Genomic DNA, 27,700 nt, shown 5'->3' with positions numbered 1-27,700 from the left:
AATGTCTTACGTAAATGATTTTTTCTGGCTATTTATTATAGATTATTTTTTAAAATAAAGTTTGTAGGAAATGGATTATAAGAGGGGCATAATAATAAAAAATATCAGATACTGATTTTAAATTATTCTGCGGCAAAAAATAAACAAACAAATAAACAAACAAAAAACACTGCTCAAAAGACAGATTTTTCAGTTGGATGTGCGTTTTTTTGCATGCAACTTCAGGGTCACTACGGTTCATTTTCATGACTGATACATTGACTGGCAGCTTTGTGCGCGCATCACGCGTGGAGAGGACTACGGGGAATGAGGATGACGGCCAACGGCGACGCTTATAAATAAAGCGCCCACCGCTGCACGGAGTGGTACTGTAGACTTTAGTGAAGAGTAAACCAGCAGGGAGCGGCCGCAGTTCATTGTTGCATCGAAGGCGACGGGGAATGAGTCCATTCTTGCATGTCTCTGTGTTAAAGCGAAGAATTGCGGTGCATCTCCTGCAAAAAGCAGAGGAAACCGGTTAGAGGAGGTGAACAGGTTCAGGCCTTGACTGGAGGAGCTGATGTGACGTAGCAGTCCACCGACACACACGCGCGCGCCGGCTGCTGCTGCCTGCCAGGATCTCAGTTTAGGGAAATGACCGCGAGTGACCTCAAGGGAAACACTGTATTTTAGCAGCTGTTCGCAGTTTTGTTTTTACGGACATTATAGTAAAATATACGACACAATTTAGCCACATACTTTAGATTAAAATACGTTATATTTAGACGCTAGCTGGTCGCTAGACTGCCTCATTACGTTGGAAGACGGGCTAGTATTAGCTGGCTAAGCTAAAGTAGCCGGGATAGACACTGCTAGCGGCTGGGGCTCTTACGTTTTGTTTCCCTCACAGATGCTAAGCTACGTTCGGCTAGGGTAGCTGCTGCCATGGATAAAGCCAAGTCAATGGTGGATAAGAAAGGAGCTTCGGGACCCTTTCATGTTAACAATGGGCAGAGCCAGAAGGTTTTTCACAGTCATGTCATGGTGGCCACTAACGGCAGCTGTTGCAGCAGCAGCAGCAATGCATTCGGCTCAAGCACCGTACCCAGCGGCAGCGGCACTTTTGAAAACATGCATCATCTGCACCGCGGGGATGATGCAGAGTGCAGCGGGTCCCCGGCCAAGAGGTGCAGACTACGGAGGAGGACCGAGTCGGTGCGAAAACACAGACCCCGTAAGTTGATTTTTTTTTTCGTTCTGACATGATTTTTCTGTATCTGCTGTCATTTGTGCCAAACATGAGCCGGGTAAATGCAATACCAACCGGCCGGTGTTTGCACAATCGTGCAGTGTTGCAATGACAGGAATGGAAACGCTGTCACTCAGCACGAGTTCTGCCTCATTGTTAACGATTAATAATTTTTATAACTGTGTTATCTGCTTCAGATCATACTGGTGTCCGATCAGAATGCGTTTCGAACTGTTCTGTCCAATCTTCAAGCCCTGCCGTCGCCAGGGAGACCCCCTTTTGTTTTTAATGAACCCTCAGGTTGCATTTGGAACGCTGTGATTGGTCGGTTTCCGGTGGTGAAAAAGCTCCTGATAAGTGGGCCTGGTTTACCGCAGCCAATAAGCACTGGACTCTTGTCTACAAGAGTCAGGGCGAATGAGCAGCAGTCCCGCCCCATTATTTACCGAGTATGTTCTGATGATGGGAGTAGGTTCATCCGGGTAAAGTTGGAAGTTTTAACAGAGAATGTGTGAAAGTCTCGTTTTATTCAACGAGCTAAGTATTTTCTGATCTCCGGGACTGAAGACTTTCTGCGGAGATACAGTTTTTAACGTTTTTCAGTTGTTATTATTATTTTGTTCACACCGTGAGACGATATATTATACCATTATGAAACTCATAAATGAGAAGAAGCCTGGTAAGTTTTAGTTTAATTTTATTTGTTGGTACTGAGGATATCTAGGCATTACAATATATGTAGAATTACTCTTAATTACATGGACATAGCAGTCAGTAATGCTGTCGTGCACAGCTGATTCCCAGCCATACTTAAGCATTCAGTGAAAGCCACTGGGTTTGTTATGGCTGAGTGTGGCTGTCATGGTAAATCTCGTTACTGCTCTGTGGAGATGCTTGCGGAGTGACCACATGGACTTTTGAATGCCTTTGTTTATAAGTAAGCATGACAGCATTGCGTGAGTCTGTTAGAGACTATTTGGGAGAGACAAAGGCTGATGACATAATTCTTGGTTTTCAGTGGATTTTTTGTCACTTTAACCTGTTACAAGCTTGTTCTATATTAATCTCCTCCCTTATGAGATCTCAAATACACTATATGTACACATATTTTTAATAAGTGCTTGGTTTTGTTTGCTTACTAAGAAAACTGTTACATGTTGTTCTAATGCATTGCAATCTTTTTAAAAAGTGATGTGAGTATTGAAATATATTTAATTATGCTCTGATATTTAAAGTTCTTTCATTGTTACTTTGTCACAATATTTTTATAGTACTGCTACACTTTACTCACTGATGGACAGAAATCAACCCATAAAAAAGTTTTTATTATTATAGAATGACATTGCAATCTGTTTGAACGACTTATCAGAGAATAAATATTATCAGTTGTTATTCTGTAGGATGAAAAATCAAGTTCAAAAAGATAAGACAGAATAACTTCTTTTGGTTAGATGTACCCCTGCAGATGTATAGTATGTATTGAGGTTTGTATCTGTGAGTGATATGAGAAAAACTAATCAGAAATTCTGAAAATGACCATGATAAAATGTTACTGTAGAATAATATAACATACTTTTTATATTTCACATCTTGATCTGGCTTTCTGTGATAACTGGTGCATAAGTCATAAGAGAAGTGGTGCCACTGGAAAGAAGAACCTACACCAGAATTAGCCCGGATTACAACATTAAGGACTATTTCATCTGTAAACTTTGAAATGTCCAGTCAGAGCTGCTCTGCTTAATGGTTGAGTTATCCTTGGATGCAGGCCAGCCATTCTGTCAAACGGATAACTTTCTAAGCTTTTCTTCAGTGAGGGCTGAACCTGGAATGTGTTTCCCTCGGGGGTGTGATTTTTGAAGTGGTTTAAGGTTGGGGTTACTTTCGGGTAACACTGCCTGTAGTACCCTTTATTTGCACCAAAAGCAACTTGGCAGCAGTTAGCACATGCAGTTAACAACAAAGCAGAAACTTGTCTTCACAGTTTTATATTAGTTAATGTTTCAATTTGACCTTTTAGTTTTAAACCAGCACATACGATTTTATCCTGTTTGTTCAAAACAGGTATTTGTATAAGTTATATAAGTTGAAGACAATGTTTCAATACAGTACAAATATACAGTAATTACATCCATTACTGAAGTGCACTGTCGCTCTCACCCCAACCAGGTGTGGCAGATAGTTGTCCCTCCCTAAGCCCAGTTCTACTGGAGAATTCTTTCTATTAAAAGTGAGGTTTTCTTTCCCACTGTCACCAAGTGCTTACTCAGAAGGCCATCTGATTGTTGGGGGTTTCCTCTGTATTATTGTAGGGTTTACACTGTAAAGCACCTTGAGGTGACTTTTATTGTGAATTGACAATTCAATAAAATTGAATTTAATATGTTTTAAGCTTAGTTAAATTAGTGTGAGGATCTCATACCAAAGTTTTCCTGAAACTGTTTTGGCATTTGTGTGTATGTCCCTTAATTAAGGGTGTACTAATTGTCATTTTTATTTTATTTTTGCCACTTTAGTAACAGAAAACATATATATCTTATATATAGAAGTGTCTCAAAAGCATTCTCACAAGTGAAACCCTTGATAGTTTTTGGATATATTCAGGTTGTGACTTTTTCATTTAATGTCAGAAACAAACAGACAGACAGAAAAAGTAACAGTGTCATACCCAGTTTCAATCTCATTTGAGTCAGCCTGTTCAACCTGAGCATAATTTAGTAACATAGTTGCAGTGATAAAGAGATACAGGTTCATCCAGGTGTGCCACAGGTTCAGTCAGTGTTCTACTATTGCCTTATTTAATGGATTGTGACTAAGACATGATGACGAGTTTCAGTAAACGTTTAGGAAATTTGGGAAGGTGTTTCAGAGATAATGTAAATTCAGATGACGGGAAGTGCTTGACCTATGAAACCCAAAAACCAACCAAAACTTCTTTTCCAGACTGAAACTTCTCCTCCACGCTGAAACTATGTGGAGTCCTACAAGTCTTCTGATTTCCATTTCTAAAGAGTAGAAAAGTGCTATTTGCCTATATATGTCCCCATTGTCCCAGCGCACTTGAAGGGGTTTTCACCCAATGAAAACTTGCTCCCATGCAGTCCCCCAAAATCCCAACTGCAAATTGCTGGTTTTTGATGATGTTGTGCAGTGGTTGAAAGCGGATTGGTTGACAAGTGTTCCAGAATAGAGAATGGTGTTTGACAGGAATGGGACAAGTGAGGGGAAAAAAAGAGATATAATATAAAAAACATTAGGTATGAAAATTACACACAGTGGCTGCAGTGGACACACTTGGCCTCACTTCAGCTCTTTTATGCTATTACTTTACTCTTCTCTTTAGCTGGCTGACACCAGCAACAGCTCAAGGAAGAGTAGCCCACAGACCGGTTGTACCACATAATTTGTACACTGCCTCCATCAACAACATACAGGTAGAAAGTGGTCTGCAGCTGGTTTAAAATAGAAATAAGTTGTTTCCAGGGTGTGTGTGTGTGTGTGTGTGTATTTTATATTTGTGGTATACAAAATAAATTGCTCAAAGAATAGTCTGCAATGAAAAAAGTAATTTCCTGTGATATCACAAATTGATACTTACAGTACAGAATCTGGAACAAGGGAATACTTGAGATTTAAATCCAGGATTTTTCTTTTATTTAAAAAAATTTGGTGGTCAACCATGAGATTTTTAACATACATTTTTGTTGAGAACATAACAAAAAAATACTCAGGCTTTTGTTTATTGAGGTAAGACAGACTCAAGGCCAGCCTGCCCATGAGGAAACATGAAACCAGACGGACCAGACTATGTGGTAACAGCAGATGATGCTTCAAATAATGACAAAGATTTCTCAGTAATAAATTGATTGTGTTGTTGTATTGGATATAAAAATACACATCTAAGTAAAGTTCAAGTGTGAGAAATGATGGATGTAATTAAGTGTTAGCAGTAACAGTGAAGGTGATGGCGGTACTTCTCTAATTGTAACTATAATAATATGTAGGTAATAGGTAATAGTAAAAGTAAAGTGGATGCAAAAAGAGATGAAGATAATGGTGAAACTCTTAATCTTAAGACTTTAGAATATCCAGAACAAAACATCCTTATTATCGTCGTACGGCTGTTTACATCATCCCAGAATATAAAAAAGGCAACCTCTGGTTAGCATTGTAACGTGTTAAAATCTTTTAAATGAAAAAAGATGTAATCTGTGACCTGAAGTAATGCCCTGTCATTACTAACAGTAAATATATTGTCTAGGGTATGCAATAGTGTACCTTTTTAGTCTCTCTCACTCATTTTTGTCATGCAGGGCAAAAGCAATACTTTTGTGTCATTCCCTCTTCTTTTTACACAATTTGCTTCCACACACATACAAACACCAAACCCTTCTTTGAAACCTGAGCTTAAAGGTGAAGCAATGAGAAATGTTATATGTATGTTAGTGTGTGTGTATGTGAAATCTGTGTATGAAATCTGTGTATGTCATGGGGACATGCAGTGCAATATTGGTGTTTGTTAGGCCAAGGACCTTTTACCTACATCTACACAAATCAGTCTTCATGCCCCAACCTTGCTCTTTGGTGGGCAAAGTGTGTTTGTGTTATATGGCTCTGTATGCTCTTTGAAGCCTTGAATAAGTCAGGTGTTCCTGACTACTTGTTTTTTTGATGACACTGAAATTGCTAAAGAGCAACTCGTAGAGAGATTTAAATGCTTTGGATACCTTACATTTCAACATTTTCAGCAATCACTCACAATCCTGGCACTGCCATGGTATCTGTAGTCTGCATTTACCTTGGCTTGGCTTCCTGATCAATTGTCCACTACCAAAAGGAAGCCAAGCCCTGTGATCACACCTTGTTTTGTTGTAAAGGGTGGCAGGGCTTGGCTTCCTTTTGGTAGTGGAGCATTGATCAGTCGTCCATTGTGGCATCAATGTGATCACACCTTGTTTTGTTGTAAAGGGTGGCAGGGCTTGGCTTCCTTTTGGTAGTGGAGCATTGATCAGTCGTCCATTGTGGCATCAATGTGATCACACCTTGTTTTGTTGTAAAGGGTGGCAGGGCTTGGCTTCCTTTTGGTAGTGGACAATTGATCAGGAAGCCAAGCCAAGGTAAATGCAGACTACAGATACCATGGCAGTGCCAGGATTGTGAGTGATTGCTGAAAATGTTGAAATGTACTCACTCACTTTTTATAATTATTTGTAAAAATGTGTACAAATGTATAGGGGCGATATATCGAGTTTTTAAAACATATCGATATATTTTTATACGAGATATAAGATGTTACAATGTCCTTTGTATCGATATAGTCTATGTTACGTTATAATTATAGTTGTGGAGCCGCAAGTTTGCCTCTCTTTCGTCCACTTTTGTCTCTACGCAACGTTACTCCGCCTCACCTTCACTGAAGACAACTCCCCCTCCTCCCCCATCGCTTCACGTGCAGGCAGCGACAAGACGGACACGGCAAATCTCCGTTAACGAGTTACTGCGCATCGCCCCATGCGTGGGGCTGGACGGCGTCAACGTGCTAACGAGCTAAACATGCTAACGAGCTAACCGCACTAACAGCGCTAACCCTAAAATCCTTTCATTCTCTCAAAAGTTGATAGTGCACCTTATGTATGAATTCTGGTTGTGCTTGATGGCCGCGAACCGATTTTATGTGGTACACGGCGCTCAGCAATCTGTCAAAAATGTTTGAGTACGACTTTGGTAAGCTACGGAGCTGCACCGCTTGATAGATTGTCGGCGCATTACGGCTACCGAGGAGCTTCGCGGAGTGATACGTACTGTGCATCAACGTAATATTACCATATTGTGTGTGTATAAGGACCATAAATGGCACCTGTAAGAGACGTGGTTATGAAGCGGATTTCAAACTCCAGGCTATCAGTCACACAGTAAAACTTGGGAACAGAGCAGCTGTGAAATCTGTCTGTCTTTGTTATTACGCTCAGCGTCTTTTAGTTTACATTTTGACTGCACAATTGTGAGCTCTTTGTTTAGCACAAAAACAACCTTGTTTTCTTTTATTTATGGAGCATTATTATTTAATGAATGCTCATAATTTAATTTTGAGTAATTTTTCATGTACATCTGTGCTGTATGTTAATAAAAGTGCCTGTGTGACATCTGGGACATAGCTTTGACTAAGAACTCTCTTTTTGTTCTTACTTTATGGCTTAAAAAAAATATCGAGATATATATCTTATATCGCCATCCAGCTAAAAAATATCGAGATATGAATTTTGGGTCATATCGCCCAGCGCTACCTTAAATAACTTTCTACATAATAGTAAAAGAGTGATGGAAACAGCTAACAGTAGTTTTCCTATTTGCCTTGCAGTGAATCAAGTTTCAGTATGTAATGAAATCCATCCACTCAACCATCCATTTTCTTCAACTTATCAAATTCAGGGTTCTGGTGGTGCTGGAGCCTATCTCATCTATCATAGTGTGAGGGGGCAGGGTACAACCTGGACAGACTGCCAGTCTATCACAGGCATGTCCATGAAATTCAACAATAACAAAAAAAGTTCTCAAATGACTAGGCTATATATTCATATTTGCTAATAGAGCAGGGCGATATGACCAAAAATATTTATCACGATATACATTTGAAAAGTTGCGATAACTATATAACTGATGATATAATTGACACTAGACAAAATACTTTACAACTCCACAACTTAAACAAGCAGCTGTTTTTTATGTGCATTAAAGTTATATAAAAATTTAACAGTGCAAATGCAAATTCCTTGCTGAAAGTTTAACCAAAAGGCATTTCCAGTGGAAATTGGCCTGCCTACGGTAGCCGTAATGCTCCGACAATCCATCAAGTGGTGCGGGTTCGTAGCTTAGCAAAGTCGTACTAAAATATTTGACAGATTTTTGAGTGCCGTGTACCACATAAAATCGTTTCGAGGTCAGTAAACACAACCAGAATTCATACATAAGGCACACCGGATTATAAGGGGCTCTGTCGAGTTTCAGAAAAAATCAAAGGATTGATTTTAAGTGTGCCGTATTTTCCAAAAAACACTGCAATAACGACGGCCCGCTAGCATGCTCTACCAAAAATAGTGCTTTGTTGTGTATCTGACGGACGAAAGCCAAACCAGTGCCACACCACTGAAGTTGCAGCATTTTTACAAACCAATTCTGATTCGTGTGTTTCATTCAACGTTCCGCTTTCGCCCTTCTCATTCTCGGTCACCGCCATGCTTTTTCCGCCATGTGCGTATGAAAACAAAGGCACTGTGCATGCGCGTTTTACCCATATTCTATCGCGGGATTTCATTTTCTTATCGTTGCCCAACATTATACCGGTATTACCGTGAAAGGTATGATATGGCCCAGCCCTATTTGCTAATAACATCTCTCCCAGGAAAGCATCCTCGCAAGTTGGAGATAAAGACACCCTCAGGACAAAACGGTGACATATCAGTCAGGAAATGCATTTTTCATGAAGTGGAAACTTTGTCCCAACACAGCCAATGTTAACATGTTAGAAAAAGTTGGTGGTAGTCTGTCTTGACCTATTGTGCCAAGCTGGCAGAAGGGAGCATTTGTATAAACAGTATTTTTTGCGTTTAGTTAACTTCATATCTCTTTGATATTCTTTATTTTTTATTTATGCTTTATTTAGTTACAAAGTTCCTGAAGACATACCAGGTCTCTTCTTTTAAGAAGTCCAAGTCAAATAGGCAGTGCAAAAGGTTACTGAAAGAACACAAAAGTAACAAAGAGAAATGGTAAAACAAGAGGGGCTTTACAAACCTTAATGCATTTACTAACAACTTTAATCTCTGCTATCTATTGTCCCCAAACTTTGGATTTACAGTCTTTTTAGCCTCTGATTTCCACACACAAAATTGATGGTGATTGATGACTACCTGTGCTCTATTAGTTCTGTTTCCCATTGATGTAGTGGCCTTGTTGAATAAAATGTAGCATCCCTCATTGAAATCCAAAGAGGTCCCTTTGTTGCTCTTTCCTCGTTTTCCCCTGTCCACTAAGCCCTAAAAGCCCACTTTTAGACACAACCTCAGAAGAACTGTAAAGCTTAATTTTTTAATTTTTATCCTCTCTAAGATTGAGTACATTTATGATAGACTGAGGTGGTATGGAAACTGTCCGGGTGGTCTGTCAAATTAAAAAGGGATTTATTTATTTTTTGCTTTTTAAAAAAAAAAATCATGGATGCTGTGTTTTTTGGGCCAGGGGTAGAGGGACCTTTCCTACTTGTGATCAGCTTGAAGTTGAAAAGCTAGTACTTCTGACTGAATGAGGCGTCATATAGTACGGATAATTTGCACATTTGTGAAGGCTTCATTAATGCTGAACAATATGTAAATATTTTATGGAACAGTGTCTTCTTCAAGAAAGGGCTTATTTAGAAGAATAATGCCACACTAAATTCTCCATGTAATACAACAGCATGGATCTTTCATAAAAGACTGCGACTGGAAATGTAGACCTGTCACTTATTGAAAGCATTACAAAATAAAAAGTATAACTGAACTGCTGAGCAGCTCATATCCTTTATTAAGAAAAAAAATTGGTCAAATCAGTTCCCAAATAGTTAGTTTTGTTAAATAAATGCAATGCAGTATCAATCAAATGGAAGCCACAACTTCTCATTTTCAACATTTAATATCTTGTCTTAATGACAAAGTCATTTTCAATTATTGCATTTTGGCATTACATTTTGTACATTATCGCCAACAGGCTTCAAAACAGGGTTACAGTTTTCTCTTACAATGTATTTGTGATTTTTGCCTCTTGTTCAAGGCAAACACCAGTGTTGCAGGCGCTGTGCCTGATACTTGGATGCCCATGTAATGGGCCAAGCAATTTCAGTGCTTCAGGTTCCGGACATATGACATCAGCAGAAGGGGCTGGAGCTTGAAACACCAAGCTTGCAATTAGTGGACACTCTGCTGTACCATCTGAACCATAACTGACATCTTCCTTACTAACATTATTATTGTGGCTTAAATGTAGTTTAAAGAATTTCCACAATGACAACATAAAACCCTAAAAAGGGAAACAAGAAGTTTGTAGTTTTCACACAGATCATTAAAAAGTCACAGCAGTGATGTTAACATAGTTAGAGTCTCCAAGCAGCTCAAAATTGATAAAATTAAAATCCTTAGATTATTTATGTTTATCTCAGGGAGGAATTCATGATTTTTACAGTGTAATGTTAAATAAATATGTTTGTTTGTATAAATTTAAATTCTGAATTTGAATAATGTCATGTACTGCTTGTGAGTTTGTTTTTTGGCTGGGATTATGGAGAAAAACATGACTGTCACTTGAGACAGACCCTGTCATCTACCCTGGCTGGCTGGCTTTTGTTCCTTTTGCTTGCAGTGTTGCCTTTCATTTTGTCAGAGTGGGTTCATTTCTTTGAAGGTGGAAGGCAGAAATGCTAGTAACAATCCATAATACTTGTGCAATTTTACTTTCTCTTTTAAACCATTAATCTTGATCTCAGTGGTGAGAGCTGCTGTCTCTATTATAAGCATGTATTTCCTTTATTAAAAAACCAGAAAAAGGAAAAAAAATTCTCTTTGTTTGGCAGGATAAAATGATAGTAATGAATCTAAGAATCATTAGTGTCACACTCAACAAGAGGGATGTTTGAGTTAAAAATCTAGCAGGTGAGATTTCCACAGCAGGCATTGGAAAATCAATGTCTGTCAGTTCTTATTTACAGACATGAGAGAAGGTCACTGGGTAAGAGGGCACAGTGGCAAAAAAGTGCACTAGACAATGTGGTGGGTGACTGAAAGGCATTAGCCACTGTAGTGGAGTTGGAGCAGGTGTAGCGTTGGGTTATCAACAGATAACCTTAAAAGGGCTAAAAGTCATAGAGTTGGTTTTGGTTCCTATTAGTTAGCTCAGTTTTCAATAGACAAAGGTGTAAAAGTATTGCACGAGTTTACATTGTTCTGTGCAAATCATTTTATAGATATTAAAAATAATGTGAAACCTGAGTAACCTTTGGTTATGACAGTTTGCTGACATTAAAAGCAATATTAGTGGTATATCATTTACAAAGCCTATCCTTTATGTGTTCAAAAGAAAGTAGATTTTAGTAGGTGTAAAAGTGGAGACTGTGACGTAGTTTCATCAAAAGTGAGATGTTATACTAAAGAGATTAATACTGAAGTTACTGTTGCGCATTCACTTTTCTGACAAACCGTAAACAGTATCGTATAAGGACACATCCCCCTACAGGATCTGCTTGGCCAAAACCATTCCACGAAGTCTTGGTGCACAGTTTTTGTGCTGATGTTTACTCTGAGAGGGTGGTTTGGAACCCTGTAGTTATTGAGTCAGCAGAGCACTCGTGACTTTTACACACTAAGATCCTCAGCTCACAGCAACCCTGTTCTGTAAGTCTTTATGGTCTGCCATTTTGTGGCTGAGTTGCTGTGGTTCCTAAACCCTAGCACTTTGCAATAATACCACTTACAGTTGATTGTGGAATTTTTACAAGGGAGGACATGCAGCAAACTTAGTTTTTGCAATCTTGGCATCCTGTTACAGTACCACACTCGAATTCAGTGAGCTCTTTAGAACGACACATTCTTTCTCAAACATTTTTAAAGGCAGACTACGTTGTTAGGTGCCTAATTTTATACACCTGTGTATAAAACCTGTGGATTTAAAACACCGGAATTCAAAGATTAAGATATTTGGCCCAATACTTTTGTCTGTATAGTATGTCAGTTTGACATAATTTACCATAAACATTAGATCAAGGGTCACATGTGCATATGCTTGTGTTGCTAACACTAATTGCTAACAAATCATAAAGTATGTGTTTACAAGTGATCATCCTCTGAAGTGGAATCCTCAGCTTAGCTGAAAGTGGACTTTGCCTCAGTAAGCCAGACATTCAGTCTGTTCCCTTCACTGGTCAGTTGTGAAATAGTCACTTTGATCATCATGCAAGGGCCACAGTAAAGGCGCAGAGAGGGCAGTGAACAGTCACGTGCTGACCTTTTTAAGTCCAAATGGTGGTAAATTAGTTCAGTGTTTAACTACTACTGTCATGAAGGTAAAGAGTCAAATATATCAATGTTCTAAGTCTGATTTACTTGGATTTGAAACAGTTAATTAATGAATTATTTATGAATGTTGTATTTACTATTTATTCTTTGTGTTATTATTGAGAGTTTTTGAAATTGATAGGAAACTGATGACTGCAGGGACACACTCTTTTTACAGTTAAGTGATTAATCATATGCTGAACTTCTATTCAGAGGTAGCTGCTTCAGTAGAGAAGCTTACTGATCAACATTTACTCTCATTGAAGGTTTAAAATAAAATGTGTTCTTAGCATCTAACAGTATTCAGTGAACCAAATCCAAGTTTATACGCCTGGAGTCTTGAATTGCTTATTCTATATTTACAGGGAAATATATATTGCTCAGAATGGAAATCAAGCTGATGTATAAAGTAAGGACACATCACAAGTGTCAGTGTTTGGGTCCCATAATAAACTGATCAGCCGAGGGGTTATAGAAGCATGCTTCATTTGTTTATCATCTGTGTTTCTGTAGGATTTTGTTTACATGTGAAAGACATTATATATTGTCTCAGTGTGCTGTTTACCAGTTATGTACTAAATGGTTGGCTTCAACACATTCTTTTGTTCAATGCTGCCTTCCACAGCAACACAGTTTAAGTGAGCATGGTTGTCTTGAACACTAGCACATGGTTTCCATTGTACCCAACTACACACTAAATGATACAGCCAGTATTAAATGTCATGTGCGAAACCTTCCTTTTCATATTTGTCTTGCCTCTCTACAGCGCAGCAAAACCTTAAAACTAAACTTGAGGTATGCCGAGTGTTTTTCCTCTCATTTAGCTCTGTGTAACCTCATTTTGTTATCAAACCATTCTTACCAAAATTTCAACCAGAACTTTTCTCTTTGCTGAAGTGCCAATGCAGTTAGCTTCTAAAAATAGAAATACATTTTGTATGTCTTGAGAAAAATCAATAAGAATACAATTTGATGTATTGTTTTTGGAGGCAAATATCCGTTGCTTTGTGGTGAATTAAAAACATCCTGCAGTATCACTTATGTCATCCTGGCCATGTAAATGTTAATTTAATTAAAGTGACTGACAGATGAGATACAAGGGAAAGCTATAAGGAGGAGTGGAAGAGAATGAAGCTGGAAGAAGATGGTGTTCACTAAAATAAAAAGCTGAAAAGACAAAAGGGAAAAATGTGTGGTGAAAGGCAAGAAACTCCAAATGAGAGAATGCTGATGGAGATGGAGGAGGGGAGGAAGTGGGAAAGGTCGAGAAAGGAAGATGGATGGTGTGTATGAGACTGTGATAAAGGCTGAGAGGTGGAGAGGAGAGGAGAAGCTAAGGGAAAGAGAAAATAGGAGGCTGAACAGTGTATGAGATACCGAGCGAACAGGAGATGATGGGGAGTGGTAACTGTTTCTATGGCAATCTTGTTGTGCTGTGGTAGCTTTTTTTCCTAGCCAGTGGTGCTGGAAGATTTTCATTTTTTTGTGCTGAACTCAGCTATAGTTACTATAGCTATAGTACTTTTTCCTTTGGGAAGGTACCATCTGTGCAGTCTGCAATTTTGTTGAAGAAAGATGTTGAATCTATTTAATATTTCTTGAAAAAAAATTGATTTCTGTGCATTTTTTTTTCACACTGCATCAAATTAAGGTTGATTACGTCGATTAAGCATCATGAGGTGGAGCGTGAGGGGTGGTTCCCTATTTTTTATTTATTTATTTTTATTGTTGCTGGGAGTTGGAACCCTATTAGTTAGGTTACTTAATATATATGCTAAGTACTCTTTAAAATACCAGAATAGGGAGGATGGTGTAGGTTTAAGTTTATTAGATTGATCAGTATTGCTGAACTATGAAATATTTTTTTTGCATACAGGTATAACAGAATAGCTTTAGTGTAGTTGTTGTTTTAAACTTGAGTATGAACTTATACAAAATGCAGCAAGATATTTAAAAAACAGTTTTGTTGATTAAAAAACACTATATCGGATTCATATCGGTATCGGCAGATATCCAAATTTATGATATCGGTATCGGTATCGGACATAAAAAAGTGGTATCGTGCCATCTCTAGTTCCTACTAAAACCATCCTGGAAGCAAGATTACTGTCTTGGCAATTTGTACATCGTAACTGCCTTTGGGCAGTTATTTTGCAACTCCTATCTAAATGAACGGGGAGACATTAGTAATAAACTCCATTGATTGAATTACTGGAATTTGCTTCATTTCCTTTATTCATTCCTTTATTATGATATCCATAGACTTGGATAATAATGAGCAGATGTGCCTGTCACATCACAGTTGAAAGTGTGTTATGATTCATGTATCTGTGCAGCAACACAGTTGGCTCATATGTTTCCTGCTTTAGCTTTTAATTGGCTTTTGGCAAAGGGATTGGGGGATAAATGCCTTGCCGTTATTGAGTTCTTCCATAGATTTCTATTAAGGATTATTACTCTGAGTCTCTGGTGCTTATTTCATGCAACTTTGGTCTAGAGCACATCATGGTTCAGGGGTATGTCCTTATCATTTGCAAAGGAAATAGGCCTGTATTTATTTTTTATTAGCATAACAACCAGAATTCAATATGTTATGCAAAAATGTCTGCATGTCTTGTTTTCCTTTTTAAAGTAACAGTTTACTTGTTTTTCCATTACCTTCTCCAGCCTTCCCCTGGTTTGGTATGGACATTGGTGGAACTTTGGTCAAGTTGGTGTACTTTGAGCCAGTCGATATAACTGCAGAGGAAGAACAGGAGGAAGTGGAAAACCTCAAGTCAATCCGCCGCTACCTCACCTCAAACGTTGCCTATGGTATGACTATTTACACATGCAGATTAGGGCTGCCACGATTTGTCGACTAGTCACGATTACGTCAACTATCAAAATCGTCGACGACTGATTTAATAGTCGACGCGTCGTTTGAAGCTTTGTAAGATCACAAAAGACGCAGGAATAAGTGGCAGGATTTAAGAGTGTAATAACGGACTGAAACAGAAGATGGCAGCATTGCATGTACAAGGATGTCAGCTACCGTTAAACCCTGAAGAAGAAGAAGAAGAAGCAGCTGTGTCCCAGAATTCATAGCGCGGCCCAGCGCAGTTTCCAACAATGGCGGCAGCTAGTTAGTTTTAATGTTACTCTTATTATTCTTTCTGGGTCACAAAATAAACGTTTAACATATTTTCAGGCGAGAATGTAGCTGTGTAAACCTCAAATATCTGCTCAGTTTATCAGGACACCACATATTTTCAAAAGCGCTCCAACGTTTTCGGAGACATCTGTTACCCACTAGCTCGTTAGCGAGCCGGGGGCTAGGCTCACTAGCGCCGTGAGAACACCGGACTCCCCGCAAATCGTTTTCAAACCCACCGCCGTCTTTCGCTACTCAGGTTAAATATATATGAGTCACTTAGATAACTTAAAATGTTATTGTTTGGCTTTTTTTTTAGTATTTTATTTGTTCCTGAGTAAATCAGTTTGTCTGAGATTAAAGTTATAGTTTTTACACAGCTGAATAAACGTCAAGCAGACAACTGATTATCAGAAGTGTGAGATGCTCCAGAATATACTCCAGTGTCCTGTTATATTTTAGATAGCAAGGAGTTTATTAAACTTCACCAAAACAATCTGCAAATTTCATTAAAATTTAATAAACTATCTTGTCTTTATTTTTAGTTAGCACAGACCTTAAACACTTAAAGCTGTAAGCTAATGATAGTTATATAAGAGCAGATGCTGCTGGTGCAATAAGCTGTAGTTTTACGTCCAATGGATGATGATCTGATTAGTCGACTAATCGCAAAAATAATCGGTGACTAGTCGACTATCAAAATAATTGTTTGTGGCAGCCCTAATGCAGATGGATATAGGTATCTCTCACTGATATATTTTACAGTTTTACAATTTATGAGATGAATTTTGTTATCAGCTTCAAATTCAGCTTTTGGGTCACTTGAGTGTTCAAACGAAATTAAAAGCATAACACAAATCAGGAGGCAATGCCATATGGTAAAATTATTCTTTCCTTATTCAGGTAAAACAGGTGTCCGTGACGTTCACCTGGAGCTGAGGAATCTGACCATGTGCGGCAGGACAGGAAACCTGCACTTCATTCGCTTCCCAACACAGGCCATGCCCCGCTTTATTCAGATGGGACGGGATAAGAACTTCTCTAGCTTGCACACAACACTCTGTGCCACTGGAGGCGGGGCTTACAAGTTTGAGAATGAGTTCAGAATGGTGAGTGTGCAGTATATACAGAGATAACATCTCAGTATCAGTGGTACTGATTAAACATTGTGACATAATTACAGTGAATAGTTGATTAATCAAATACTTAGTTGATTGAAAATAGATATGTGGTGTAGTGGTTACCACATTCGCCTAACATGTTAAAGTTCCCCAGTGCAAGATTGGGAGGAGACACAAATCCTTCATGTCTGAAAATCTGTGTCAATTCAAATATGCAGATTAATTCACGGTGGTTAACCTTTGCAAATAACGGCAGATTTAGAGTTTTGTGCAGTGACTCTTTATACAGCCCACGACGTAACCAATGCAAGCAACCAGCACTATTGCAAGGATTCATACTTTGCGTGGTGCAATAAGTGTTAATTACATTTTGGTCATGTCCTAGTATTTTACAGTATTTGGGTTTTTTTTTTAACCTCCTAGGACCTGGCGTCCACATATGTGGACGTCACGTTTTTGGTTGTCAAGACCAAAATACTAAATTTTGCTCTACAAGGGCCTGATATCCACTTACGAGGACATTATACTGCCACTGTTCTATCAAAATTTAAAACGAATGCCCTCTTATGTGGATCTCATTTTTCTTAGAAACAAAAATCAGGTTAAAAAGAAAAAATCAGGTAATTCTTTGTTTTTACATTCATCAGGTCCCAATCAGCCCAAATAGCAAAGAGAAATTGAAAATGCATGCCATTTTTCTACATCTTTGTCCATTCTGATAGTTTCAGCAGTCTCTCTCCAGGAGTTTGCTGGTAGTCGTGACTACTTTTATTGAGGTTTTGATTATTTCTTATATTGAGGTGACTTTTAGTCTCTCACTGATCCATTCAAAAGTTGCAGTGAAAAAGTAGCTGGAAATACACAGGAGTAACCACCTGTACAGAACAAGCAAAGGGAATTTACATTTCTAGGGAGGTCAATATCAGTTTGTGGCATATAGGGTTTCAGAAGGGGCCTTTTTTTTTTTTTTTTTTTTGTCTTTGGTGCCCATTTTTGATATGTTAATTCAAACTCTAGATAAACAATCAAGAAAATGGTTAATAGATGAATAAATGGGACAAAAAGTGCAAAAAATCTAGGTCATTTGTTTACAGAATCGTGTTTCAATGTAATTTCATCAGAAATTCTTGCCTTCCCTCACAGTACCTTTTTACCTAGGTTCATTGACCATGTCTGCACTTCAGCAGGATCAGTGAAATCTCTGACACTGCACAAACTGTGCTAAATGTCATCAATTCAACCCCAATGTGTTTTAAAATATTTTAATGTCTCACGTCTACACTCATGTTTTTTTTCTTTATCTCTAAAAGTCATAGCCCATAGTTCTTGGGCTCTACTATTTTCTACAAGCAACCAGTTTTCTTCTTAATTTTTACGCCGTTACCATCATGCCAATTTACAGTAATCCACATTGTATACTTTTATAGGAATGTTGATAGTCTAGTCTGCATTTGGATAAGGAACTTTTTAATTTTTAAAGACCATTTTCAGTGAGGTTTTGAAAGTCATTTTAATACTATACAACTGACAAATCAAGGGTTTCAAGGAATGTTTTACTTTAAATAATCAGGAACAATTTAGCAGATAAAGTAGTGCCTTATCAATGTTTTAAACCTCCTACATTTGTGAGCAGATGGCTGACCTGGAGCTGCTTAAGCTGGACGAGCTAGACTGCTTGATTCGTGGTCTGCTGTTTGTCGATCGGGTAGGCTTCAACGGACACCCTGAGTGCTACTACTTCCAGAACCCATCAGACACCCAGAGCTGTGTGAAGAAGCCCTGCACTTTGGACAACCCCTTTCCTATGTTGCTGGTCAACATTGGCTCAGGAGTCTCCATACTGGCTGTGTACTCAGAGAACAACTACAAACGGGTGACTGGTACCAGGTGAGGAGAATGGGAACCTCTTTAATGGTGCACACAGAATATTTATAAGCAGAGTGGAAGAATATAATAATAAGAATATAATTTTTGAAAATTCAAATTAGATAAGTTTTAAGATAATTAAAAAAAACTGATCAAGAGATTAATGATGCAGTGTGGCTACTGTCACAGGCAAGTGATGGTGTGTAGAACAGTCCATGTCAGTAGAAGACAATACCAATAAGTTATTAACAGAAGTATTAATTAAGTACAGAGAAACTATATTGGAGTTCAGCTCCAATAATAATTTAAGAAAAGTAAAAAATTATATATATAGATAAACTATAACTAAACTATAAACTATAGACAAGTGTTTATTTTTATTTTTCACTCAATAATAGAATATACACATTATTCTTCACATTAACAAACTTGTTAAAAAAATGTTTCTATAACCCGGCTGTGAAATAAACTCATTGTTTGAAGCAAAATTTATGGAAGAAAAAGTGCCAGTGATAGAAAATAGGTGCTGTTTCAACCAAGTGATTTCCAACCTAATAAACAACAGAAGGATTACAGCTGTTTGTTGTTGTGGTGAACTCCTCTTAAGCCCTACATCCGTGTTCTTTGAACATGAAGTTCTGCATGAGAAGTATTTTTCAAGAGTATGTGCAAAAGGTGAAGGTGGCACTTTTATGGCTCTAGTAGATCTGGCAGATATGCCAGACTCAGTTGCTTTAGTTGCGACAGTCATATTCATTATCACCTTGTGTACCTTAGTACTTACAAAGTTGTAGAACTAGATATGATCATAGAATGAACTGTAAATATTTGTAAGAAATTGAAGTTACTTCTACCCATTATGAGTTGTACAAAGAGTTTTTCCTTTGATGATATTAGGATTTACTCAGCCTCCTGAGTATTCTGTAATACAGTGAAATCATATTTGACCTTATAAACAAATTTTTTCAACTATGGCCAGTCGCTGTTGTCGCAGTGTACCTCTGGTCATTCTTTACTTCCTTGTTCTGTAAATGGCAAGTGTGTCTTATTGCAGCTACTCACCGTGACATCAGTGTTTATGTGTGCATGTACAGCCTCCATCTGAATCTATTGCACTGTTCCAGGAAGAGAAACATGATCAAACAGAACTCACTTGTTGTGGGTGTGAGTAGTGTGGGCTAGTTGAGGCACAAAGGCTTTATACATTAATGTTGTATAAAGTATTTTATTTCAAAACAGCTGTCTCATGTTGGCTCTGTTTCTCCTCACTTATTCTGGCACCAACTAGGTGTTTATTTTGTAGCATATTTTAATCGAATGTATTTATATAGCCAGTTTAAAAATATTCTCTAGCATATGCAAAGATACAAAGAAAAATAAAATGAATAATATGGAGTTTAAATAAAGACATAAAAGTATAAAAACATAGTAAACTAAATCTTGAATACTAAAATGACAAGTCACCCAAAAGCCATAAAAACCATAGATGTGTTAAGATTTGTATTATGAGCTTTATTTTACAGTTGAAGCATAATGTGTGAGACATTTTGTTGGCCTAGGACTTAACATTTGTTCCAAGGTTGGAGTTGATATGGACATTTTTTGTGTACTGTCAGTGTTAAAGTGTTCACACCGTTTCAATTGCTTCATTAAACTTCAGTAGCATTTTTCTCCCTTCTTTTTCTTTGATCTATAATTTATGTTGTTTACACCCTTCAGTCTGGGAGGTGGTACATTCCTGGGGCTTTGCTGTCTGCTCACTGGTTGCGAGACGTTTGAGGAGGCTTTGGAAATGGCTAGCAAAGGTGACTCTACAAATGTGGACAAACTGGTGAAAGATATCTATGGGGGAGACTACGAGCGATTTGGTCTACAGGGCTCTGCTGTAGCATCCAGGTAACATCTCTTTTTTTTCTTTCTATATTTAAAGCTTCTTGTTTTTGTTTTTTAGCGGTACAATGAAATACAGACTGATCCCAGGAGTGTTTGTATACATACTATAAAATAGACAATAAATAGAACAGTGTGATGCAATGAACAGAGCTGTGTTTGGTTTGTATTACTGAACTTTGACCAGGATGCACATCTTGTATTTGTCTGGTTGTCCGGTGTCTTCGCTTCTGACATGATAATGAAAACCAGTGAATTCATGTGAAACTGAACATTTTAGTTAAGTGCATTTCATGATTTAGTAGCTTGGAGAACCAGCTTTAGAAGCACTAACTTGAAGTAAGCATTATCTCTGACTATCTGCTTGACATTAAGAGGCCTGTCCCACCAAGTCTGGACTTTGACTGGGCCGTTGCAACAGCTTGATTGTTTTATTTCTCAGGTGTTCTGTTTGCTTGGGATCATTGTCCAGTTGCATGTCCAAATTGGGGCCACGTTTTAAATGTTAGACGGATGTCCTCACATTTGACCTACTTGTTCAGTCTTTTTCTTATTGTAGTGAATTTTAACATGCTAACTGAGGCCTGTAAAATCTGAGATGTAGCTCTTAGGTTTCTAGCATGTCCACTCCTAGGAATATTGTGGCAGTGTGTTAAAACTAACTTGAACACTCCAGAACAGCAAACTGGCAAACCATCTGCTTTTATATAGGTGATCACAGCTGCAGATGATTTATAAAAAATTAATCTGTTGCATTTGATTAGGAGAGTCTGTCTGCTCTTTATTTCTGTGGAAGCAATAAGAGTGTACTGTAGTTTTCACAATGTTATGCTGTTTCACATGACACTGTTTATGTAACACTTGTAATTTTTGTAGATGTCACAGGAGATGTTATAGGAGCTTATTTCAGCTGGCTGCACTGCATCTGTGGTGGACTGCATTGTTTACTGTTAAAATACTATTTGGTTATTGTAACTAGGGCTGTGCGATATGACCAAAATCTCATATTCCAATATAAGACATCTATCGTCCGATAACGATATAAATCACAAAAATTCAAAATTTTCTGAAAATTCTGTGAATCTCGGGCAGCTCGACTTGCGTGAAGTGTTTCAAGCTGGGCGTTGTGTACCTGGAGTCGAATGTTTTAACCGATGCATGATACTATACATTTTTAGACATAAGTTGTAACGGCTGCGGTTTTCTTTGTGAGTATTTATTACACGGCGTGCTGCGGGGAAAAGCCTGTTCTAACGTTTGAGTCAAAGGTTTATTTTTTAGCACCTGACGGCTCTTTTTTGCTTCTCATCCGTAAATACTCTGCATACTCTTTCACGTGATTTAGTTTATTTTGAAAAGTCTCAACAGGATCTTGAGCTTTATTGTGAAAGGTTTATGTGGAAAATAAATAAGCAGACATGGAGTGTTTTACCATCGTCGTTGTTAACGACAACGCATAAAAAACAGGCACTTGTCCATCGGTAGCGTGGTTATATTAAATATAGGAGAAAGAGAGAACTTTAAGAAATTAATATAGCCACTACAGTGACAAAACGATGAAAAAATATTGCCGTAAACAGTTTATTTTGTGACACCACAAAACAAACGATAGCAATGTTTTTATATCGTCATCCGATATATATCGTTATATTGAGCAGCCCTAATTTTAACTATAAAAGATTAATAAAATGGGGAAAAAACACGTTGTAGATGCAGATACAACACTAGAGTAAATCTTAATCTGTGTCTCTGATTAAAAGCTGGAAAACCTAAACTGATATTTACTCACTAAAATGCACACCTGATTAATCAATAATCTAATTGTGTAAAGTGGATGAAATTGCCTTGGAACTTGATGAGTGAGCTAAAAGCTCTGATTTATGTGCTCACATAAATTGCTCATTTAGCACAATGAGATAAGAGGATAAATTATCCAAAATTGTGTGGACATTGTTTAATTGCAAAAAAAAGCAAAAACATACCAATAAATGAACAGTTAGTTATAAATATTTTACACAGAGACACACTGTGCTCATGTTAAACTGAATTTACCATGTATACAGTAAACCTGCAGCTCTGGGTCCAAAGTTGATCCATAAAGCATTGTAAAAACACATGTAACACCCAGTGACAGTTGCTTCAAAAGGTTTTTAAATAATTTATGGGTTCACTTTTTTTTTTTGTTTCCGTTTTTTGTTTGTTTGGTTTTTTTAATGTGAAGAGTTAATCAGACTTTGAGGAAAATGTCTTTTACATGTTGGGTTTTTTTATGGTCTCTTTTATAGTTTTGGTCACATGATGAGCAAAGAGAAGCGAGACAGCATCAGTAAGGAAGACCTGGCCAGAGCCACTCTGGTCACCATCACTAATAACATAGGATCCATAGCACGCATGTGTGCAGTCAACGAGGTACACACACACACACACACACATGCTGAATCAGTCAACTATACCCAGCTAATCATAATAGCCATATAAAGGTTATGTAATACAGATACTTGCATGAGTTTATCTACTGTTTCATAAACCTCTAAGATAGTTTCTTTGAGTTCTTAGAAACAGACACCCAGACCAGAATTTAGTCATTGCATCACCCATCGACACTCCTACACCTAAACTACTCTTTACTGGCTACTCAGGATTACCAAAAACATAAAATCAACTAATTGTTCTTTACAAACACATTCAAAAGTTACATCTTATGGCTTGCTATAGATATTTAACAATAGAAAAGAAAAGTTCTTTGTTGTTGTGTGTGTCCATGGTGGTGGGTATGGAAGCCCGTTTCCGCCACTTAAAAAAAAAAAAAAAGGATCCATAACTCAAAATTTCGAGTTATTTTCTCGAAATTTCGACATATTAACTCAAAATTTTGAGAAAAGCAACTCGAAATTTCGAGTTAGCGCTGCCAATCAGTAATCTACGTGAATGACGTCATTTCCATGTTACCCGGAAGCTGAAGCCCTCAGCTACAAATGCTACAGCTAAGCTACCGGTATTACATCCAGTCGTGAATGCACAGATTGCTGAGTGTTTTCAGCCTGGCTTCACAAATGATGAAATCCCTGTGTTATTAGCAGAATCACATGGTGTTACTATCAGCAAACATACTTTAATTTGTTGGGATCCGTTTTTGAGTGCGCGGTATTGCGCCATATGCTTCCGGGTAACAAGAAAGCGACCTCATTCACGTATATTTTTGATTGGCAGAGCTAACTCGAAATTTTGAGAAAATAACTCGAAATTTCGAGAAAATAACTCGAAATTTCGAGTTATGGATACTAGCTTTTTTTGTTTTTTAGTGGCGGAAACGGGCTTCCATAGGTGGGGGGTGGAACTTTTTTTTTTTTTGTTTAGTTTTTTTGTTTTTGTATTTTTAGAAGTCCAAATATATTCCTTAATTTTAAGTTTTGTTTTTTTTTTTTTGGTAAGGTTGCTGGATTTGTTTATATTTTAAATCATGCTTATGTTTTGGGGGGTTTTTTGCTGGCAAAAACAAAATCACCAGATTTCACACTTATGTTGTAATATTTTGTAAATAGCCAGCTGTAAGCTATAAAACAATTCTGGGATTGGGGTTACTCGTACTATGTGACAACAATTTATTAGTTTTAATAGGCAACTGTAAAATTAATTTAAAAACCAAAACCATAGCAGCTAAAGCTGAAGTAAAGGATCAGTCTGGAGTATTTCTACATGCTGTGAGCTTCTTTACAGTGTTGCCTTGTGGCATGGCGATCAAGCAGCATTGTACAGGGCTATCACTGCATGCAGAGCTGCAGCGAAGAAAAACGTGCATATATAGGGTTATGGAGGGTTTCTTTTAAATGACTTCTGAAAGCCTTAGTAATAAAATTAAGACCCGCATTTTATCATAAACAAAAATCTTGATAACTGGATTTTAGTCCTGTATTTGACCATTATATTGGCAAAGAATTGTGCTGTTTAAGCTACATCGACAAACACAAAGTTACCCTGCTAAATTTTCAGGAGGAATTACATACTTGCATACACCACAGCAGGATGTTTTTCAAGATTTTTGTGTCTTTGGTATTCTACCAGATTTCATCAGTGTTTGTTTATTGGTTCTCTAGCACCACCATGTGGTGGTGCTAGAGAACCTTTATTTTATTTATATTTTCTTTATTACTATATTTGCAGATTATATGCCTTTTATTATAGTCAGTTTTTAATCAAATTTGCATGGCATGGATTAACTGTCAATGTCATAAGAAACATTTACCTTTAAAATATTTTATTTCACCAAATGAAAGACCTGGGATTTAGTATCACTTTGGTGACCGTGTCCAGGGACAGAGCGGAGAAAAATAAGAACTCTGCAGTTCATTATTCCTTGTTAGGTTATATGTAAGAATTTTAGTGTCACACTAATAAAGGATTTTCAAAGCCTATAAAAATATTAGATCTAAAAATTAAGTATATTGGCTGAACTCTTGATAAAGAGAACATAACCTAACATTTTTTATGTGTAGCTATTTATGAGTCATTACTAAGATGACAGGAGCGTTTAGAAATGACCTTTCTTCATTATCAGAACAATTTGTGAATTACTTGTTTAAACTCTTGTTTGTTGGGTCTCAGTTTCTCTAAAATTATTTTTTTCTTCTTTTTCTCATAAGAAAATTGAGCGTGTGGTGTTTGTTGGGAACTTCCTCCGTATCAACACAGTGTCCACCAAGCTGCTAGCTTATGCCATGGACTACTGGTCCAAAGGCCAACTAAGAGCTCTCTTCCTTGAACACGAGGTGAGCAAACGGCTGTCCTTTTATTAAATTAAAGCGATTGCTTAATGTGTTTATAATAATTATAATCATTATATTTACCCTCAGAAACAAACCACTGGTTGGTTACATGATAAAAGCCTATAAGATATATTTATGTGCTTGTCTTTTTGCTCCAGGGTTACTTTGGAGCTGTGGGAGCACTGATGGAGCTGCTCAAGACAACAGAGGACCCCTGAAGGAAATTCTGTCAGGACAACATCAACTCTTGACAAGACGATGTCACCTGCCCTTGAAGGCCGTGATGTCTTAATGCTGTGACATCATCAACTTTTGAAGCTGCTGAAAGGTCCCATTCGTCGAGGCCACAAAAGGAACACTAAGAGAGAACACAGAAACTGATAAAAGCCATTTTTAATAATTTAACACCTGTAAATAACAATGACCTCTAATATTCATCTCTTAAATTTCCCATCATCCCCCTATCATAGACGTTTAATATTGTAATCTTTTATTTATGGTTTCCGTTAATGGGGTCTGCTGATTCGTGTAATCAGCCCTATGTCAGGAAGCAGAAACAAAAAGTATTTTGGTGTATTTTGTTATTGTGTTTGTGTGAATAGCTACTGTAGCATTACATCCTGGGGACAGTAGTGCGCCGGGAAACAATTTGTGCAACAGTTCTTTAAAATGGGATACCTTTGCAGAAGAGTTAACTGCTGAATGAGGGATTTGTACCACCAGCAACTCAAGGAAACATCACCTTTGGGCAGCTGTGGTTGCCGGTTTGTTGCACAAAAAGTAGCCCATTGCTCTACTGTTTCTGCAGAGTGCACTGAAGCCAAAACCTGTTGAGATTCATACTTTACCTGCCTCCTTCAGCTCCAATGGGAAGCAAAAAAACAAACAAACAAAAAACGGTCTTTATTTTGCTCTACTGCATATGGCCTTTGCTTTTTGTTTGTCTCTCCTTTGTCTGCCTATATGTAAGCAAAACTAGCACCACCAGATTGCCATGCATGCATACTCAACCTGCTGAGTTTAGTGTTAGGTGATGGGACCAAGACGTTGTCTTCCAACAGATTGCAGTGCATCATTGATTTCTGTTCTGTTCTGTTCTGATTGGCATCGCCAGAACTACTGTTGAGGACCCAGTCTGACTCGGCTGCTTATGTTTGTGATGTATGAAATACTTGATCTGATCTTTATATTTATTTCTGTTTTTCTTTAACTTCCCTGTTTTCTGTCAGTGTCAGGAAGATGGAAGCTTCATTCATCCTTTTCTGGCTTTTCTGCCACGCTGATGCCTTGTTTGGGGATTTGTAGTGTGAGTTTAATAAATGTTCAGACTCAGAATCCCAACATAAAAAATAGTTAGCTGATGATGCAAAGGTAAAGTGTCAGTTTGGGGGAGACAGCTAGAAGTCATCCCAACATGTTAGACTGTTTACCATTCTGGTGCCGACACTGTTGGTAGCTGTTTTAGGTTTGGACCATTAATTGTATTTTCCCCCAAACCCCAATTACTCATCTCTAAAAACAAGCACTTACAGAATTTTAAGAGTTGCCCAACATTCCCAAGAATTTTAAACAGGTACTTTATGCTTGCTGTGAAACAACCATAAAAACCTGGAAAATATCCAAATCCAAATTGTCTAAATTGAAATAATTGGTGAGTATTAGCCACAATTATGTGGTAGACTTTAAACAGAGAATGGGCTTCATATGCTATTGCTGCCTGTTTGCACTGATCTAAGTCTATATTGACACTAGAACTATAAACAAGTCTATTTTTAACACTTAGGGTAATACCCATAGGATCAGAGACTCAGACCCTTTGAACCGAGAGCCAGTCCAGATTTCTGCACTGAGGTAACCGGGGCTGAAATAACACACTTGTATATTTATCATATACTTGAAAATGGCACATAGAGCTTTAATATGTAATAATTTAGCATTGCCATTTTTTTAAAGGAAACATAGCGTGATCTGCGATTATTTGAGAATGCTGAAACTTAGTTAACATGAGCGCATGTTTGCATGGACACAGGAAAGGTTTGTGTTATTTACTAAGCTTAGAAACAACAGTTGTAGGGAGTCCCACTACTAGTAAGTTTTCCATTTGCTATAAGAATTGTATAGTGTTTTTCGAGAAACAGACCACAAGTGTATTACGCTGTTATGTCCCACCCATCTTCACTTCCTAGCCTGAACCTTTCCAGCCTTTCTTTTTATCATAAAAGCAGCTGAGCTATAAAGCTGGGCAAAGCAGGAAATACTGTCCACTGTTTTATATTAGGCGTAACTGTCTACCTGCCTTTACTCTCCCGAATAGGAACTATGCGCTTTACGCAATCTTGAGTTAGTCGTCGCTTAATTCGCCTTCAATCATTAGACTTTTTATCAACACTCACACTTCCAGCTGTGTTCAGTATTGCGGATTTTTGTGAAAATCTTACCTACAGTACCTGAATAACACAGATATAAACTTAAAATTACAAGGGTAAAATCCTAAGGATCTAGCTTAATGTAGCCTACTAAAGTATTCTGAACATTTTATTGACAAATATTGTCCCCACTTCACCATCTAACACAGCGGTCCCCAACCTTTTTTGCGCCACGGACCGGTTTATGCCCGACAA

The 27,700-nt window shown here is 37.7% G+C and overlaps 1 protein-coding gene across 2 annotated transcripts; it reads left to right on the top strand.

Annotated features, from left to right (window-relative positions):
- The first annotated feature begins 281 nt into the window (after positions 1-281).
- On the top strand, positions 282-27,700 carry pank1a (pantothenate kinase 1a). Of its 2 annotated transcripts, none has more exons than XM_026190318.1 (8): positions 282-1,213; positions 14,974-15,120; positions 16,343-16,548; positions 18,194-18,447; positions 20,146-20,322; positions 22,602-22,725; positions 24,957-25,082; positions 25,238-27,700. In XM_026190318.1, the coding sequence occupies exons 1-8, from the start codon at positions 925-927 to the stop codon at positions 25,295-25,297; spliced, it is 1,383 nt and encodes a 460-aa protein (XP_026046103.1). In that variant the 5' UTR covers positions 282-924; the 3' UTR covers positions 25,298-27,700. The 2 variants fall into 2 exon arrangements, with proteins under 2 accessions (XP_026046103.1, XP_026046104.1); XM_026190319.1 differs by lacking the exon at positions 282-1,213 and adding an exon at positions 1,282-1,907.

The sequence above is a fragment of the Astatotilapia calliptera genome, chromosome 13 (assembly GCF_900246225.1).
Source record: "Astatotilapia calliptera chromosome 13, fAstCal1.2, whole genome shotgun sequence".
Taxonomy (NCBI): Eukaryota; Metazoa; Chordata; class Actinopteri; order Cichliformes; family Cichlidae; genus Astatotilapia; species Astatotilapia calliptera.
The sequence above is the reverse complement of the archived record's forward strand: the minus strand, read 5'-3'. Positions and strand labels throughout refer to the sequence as shown.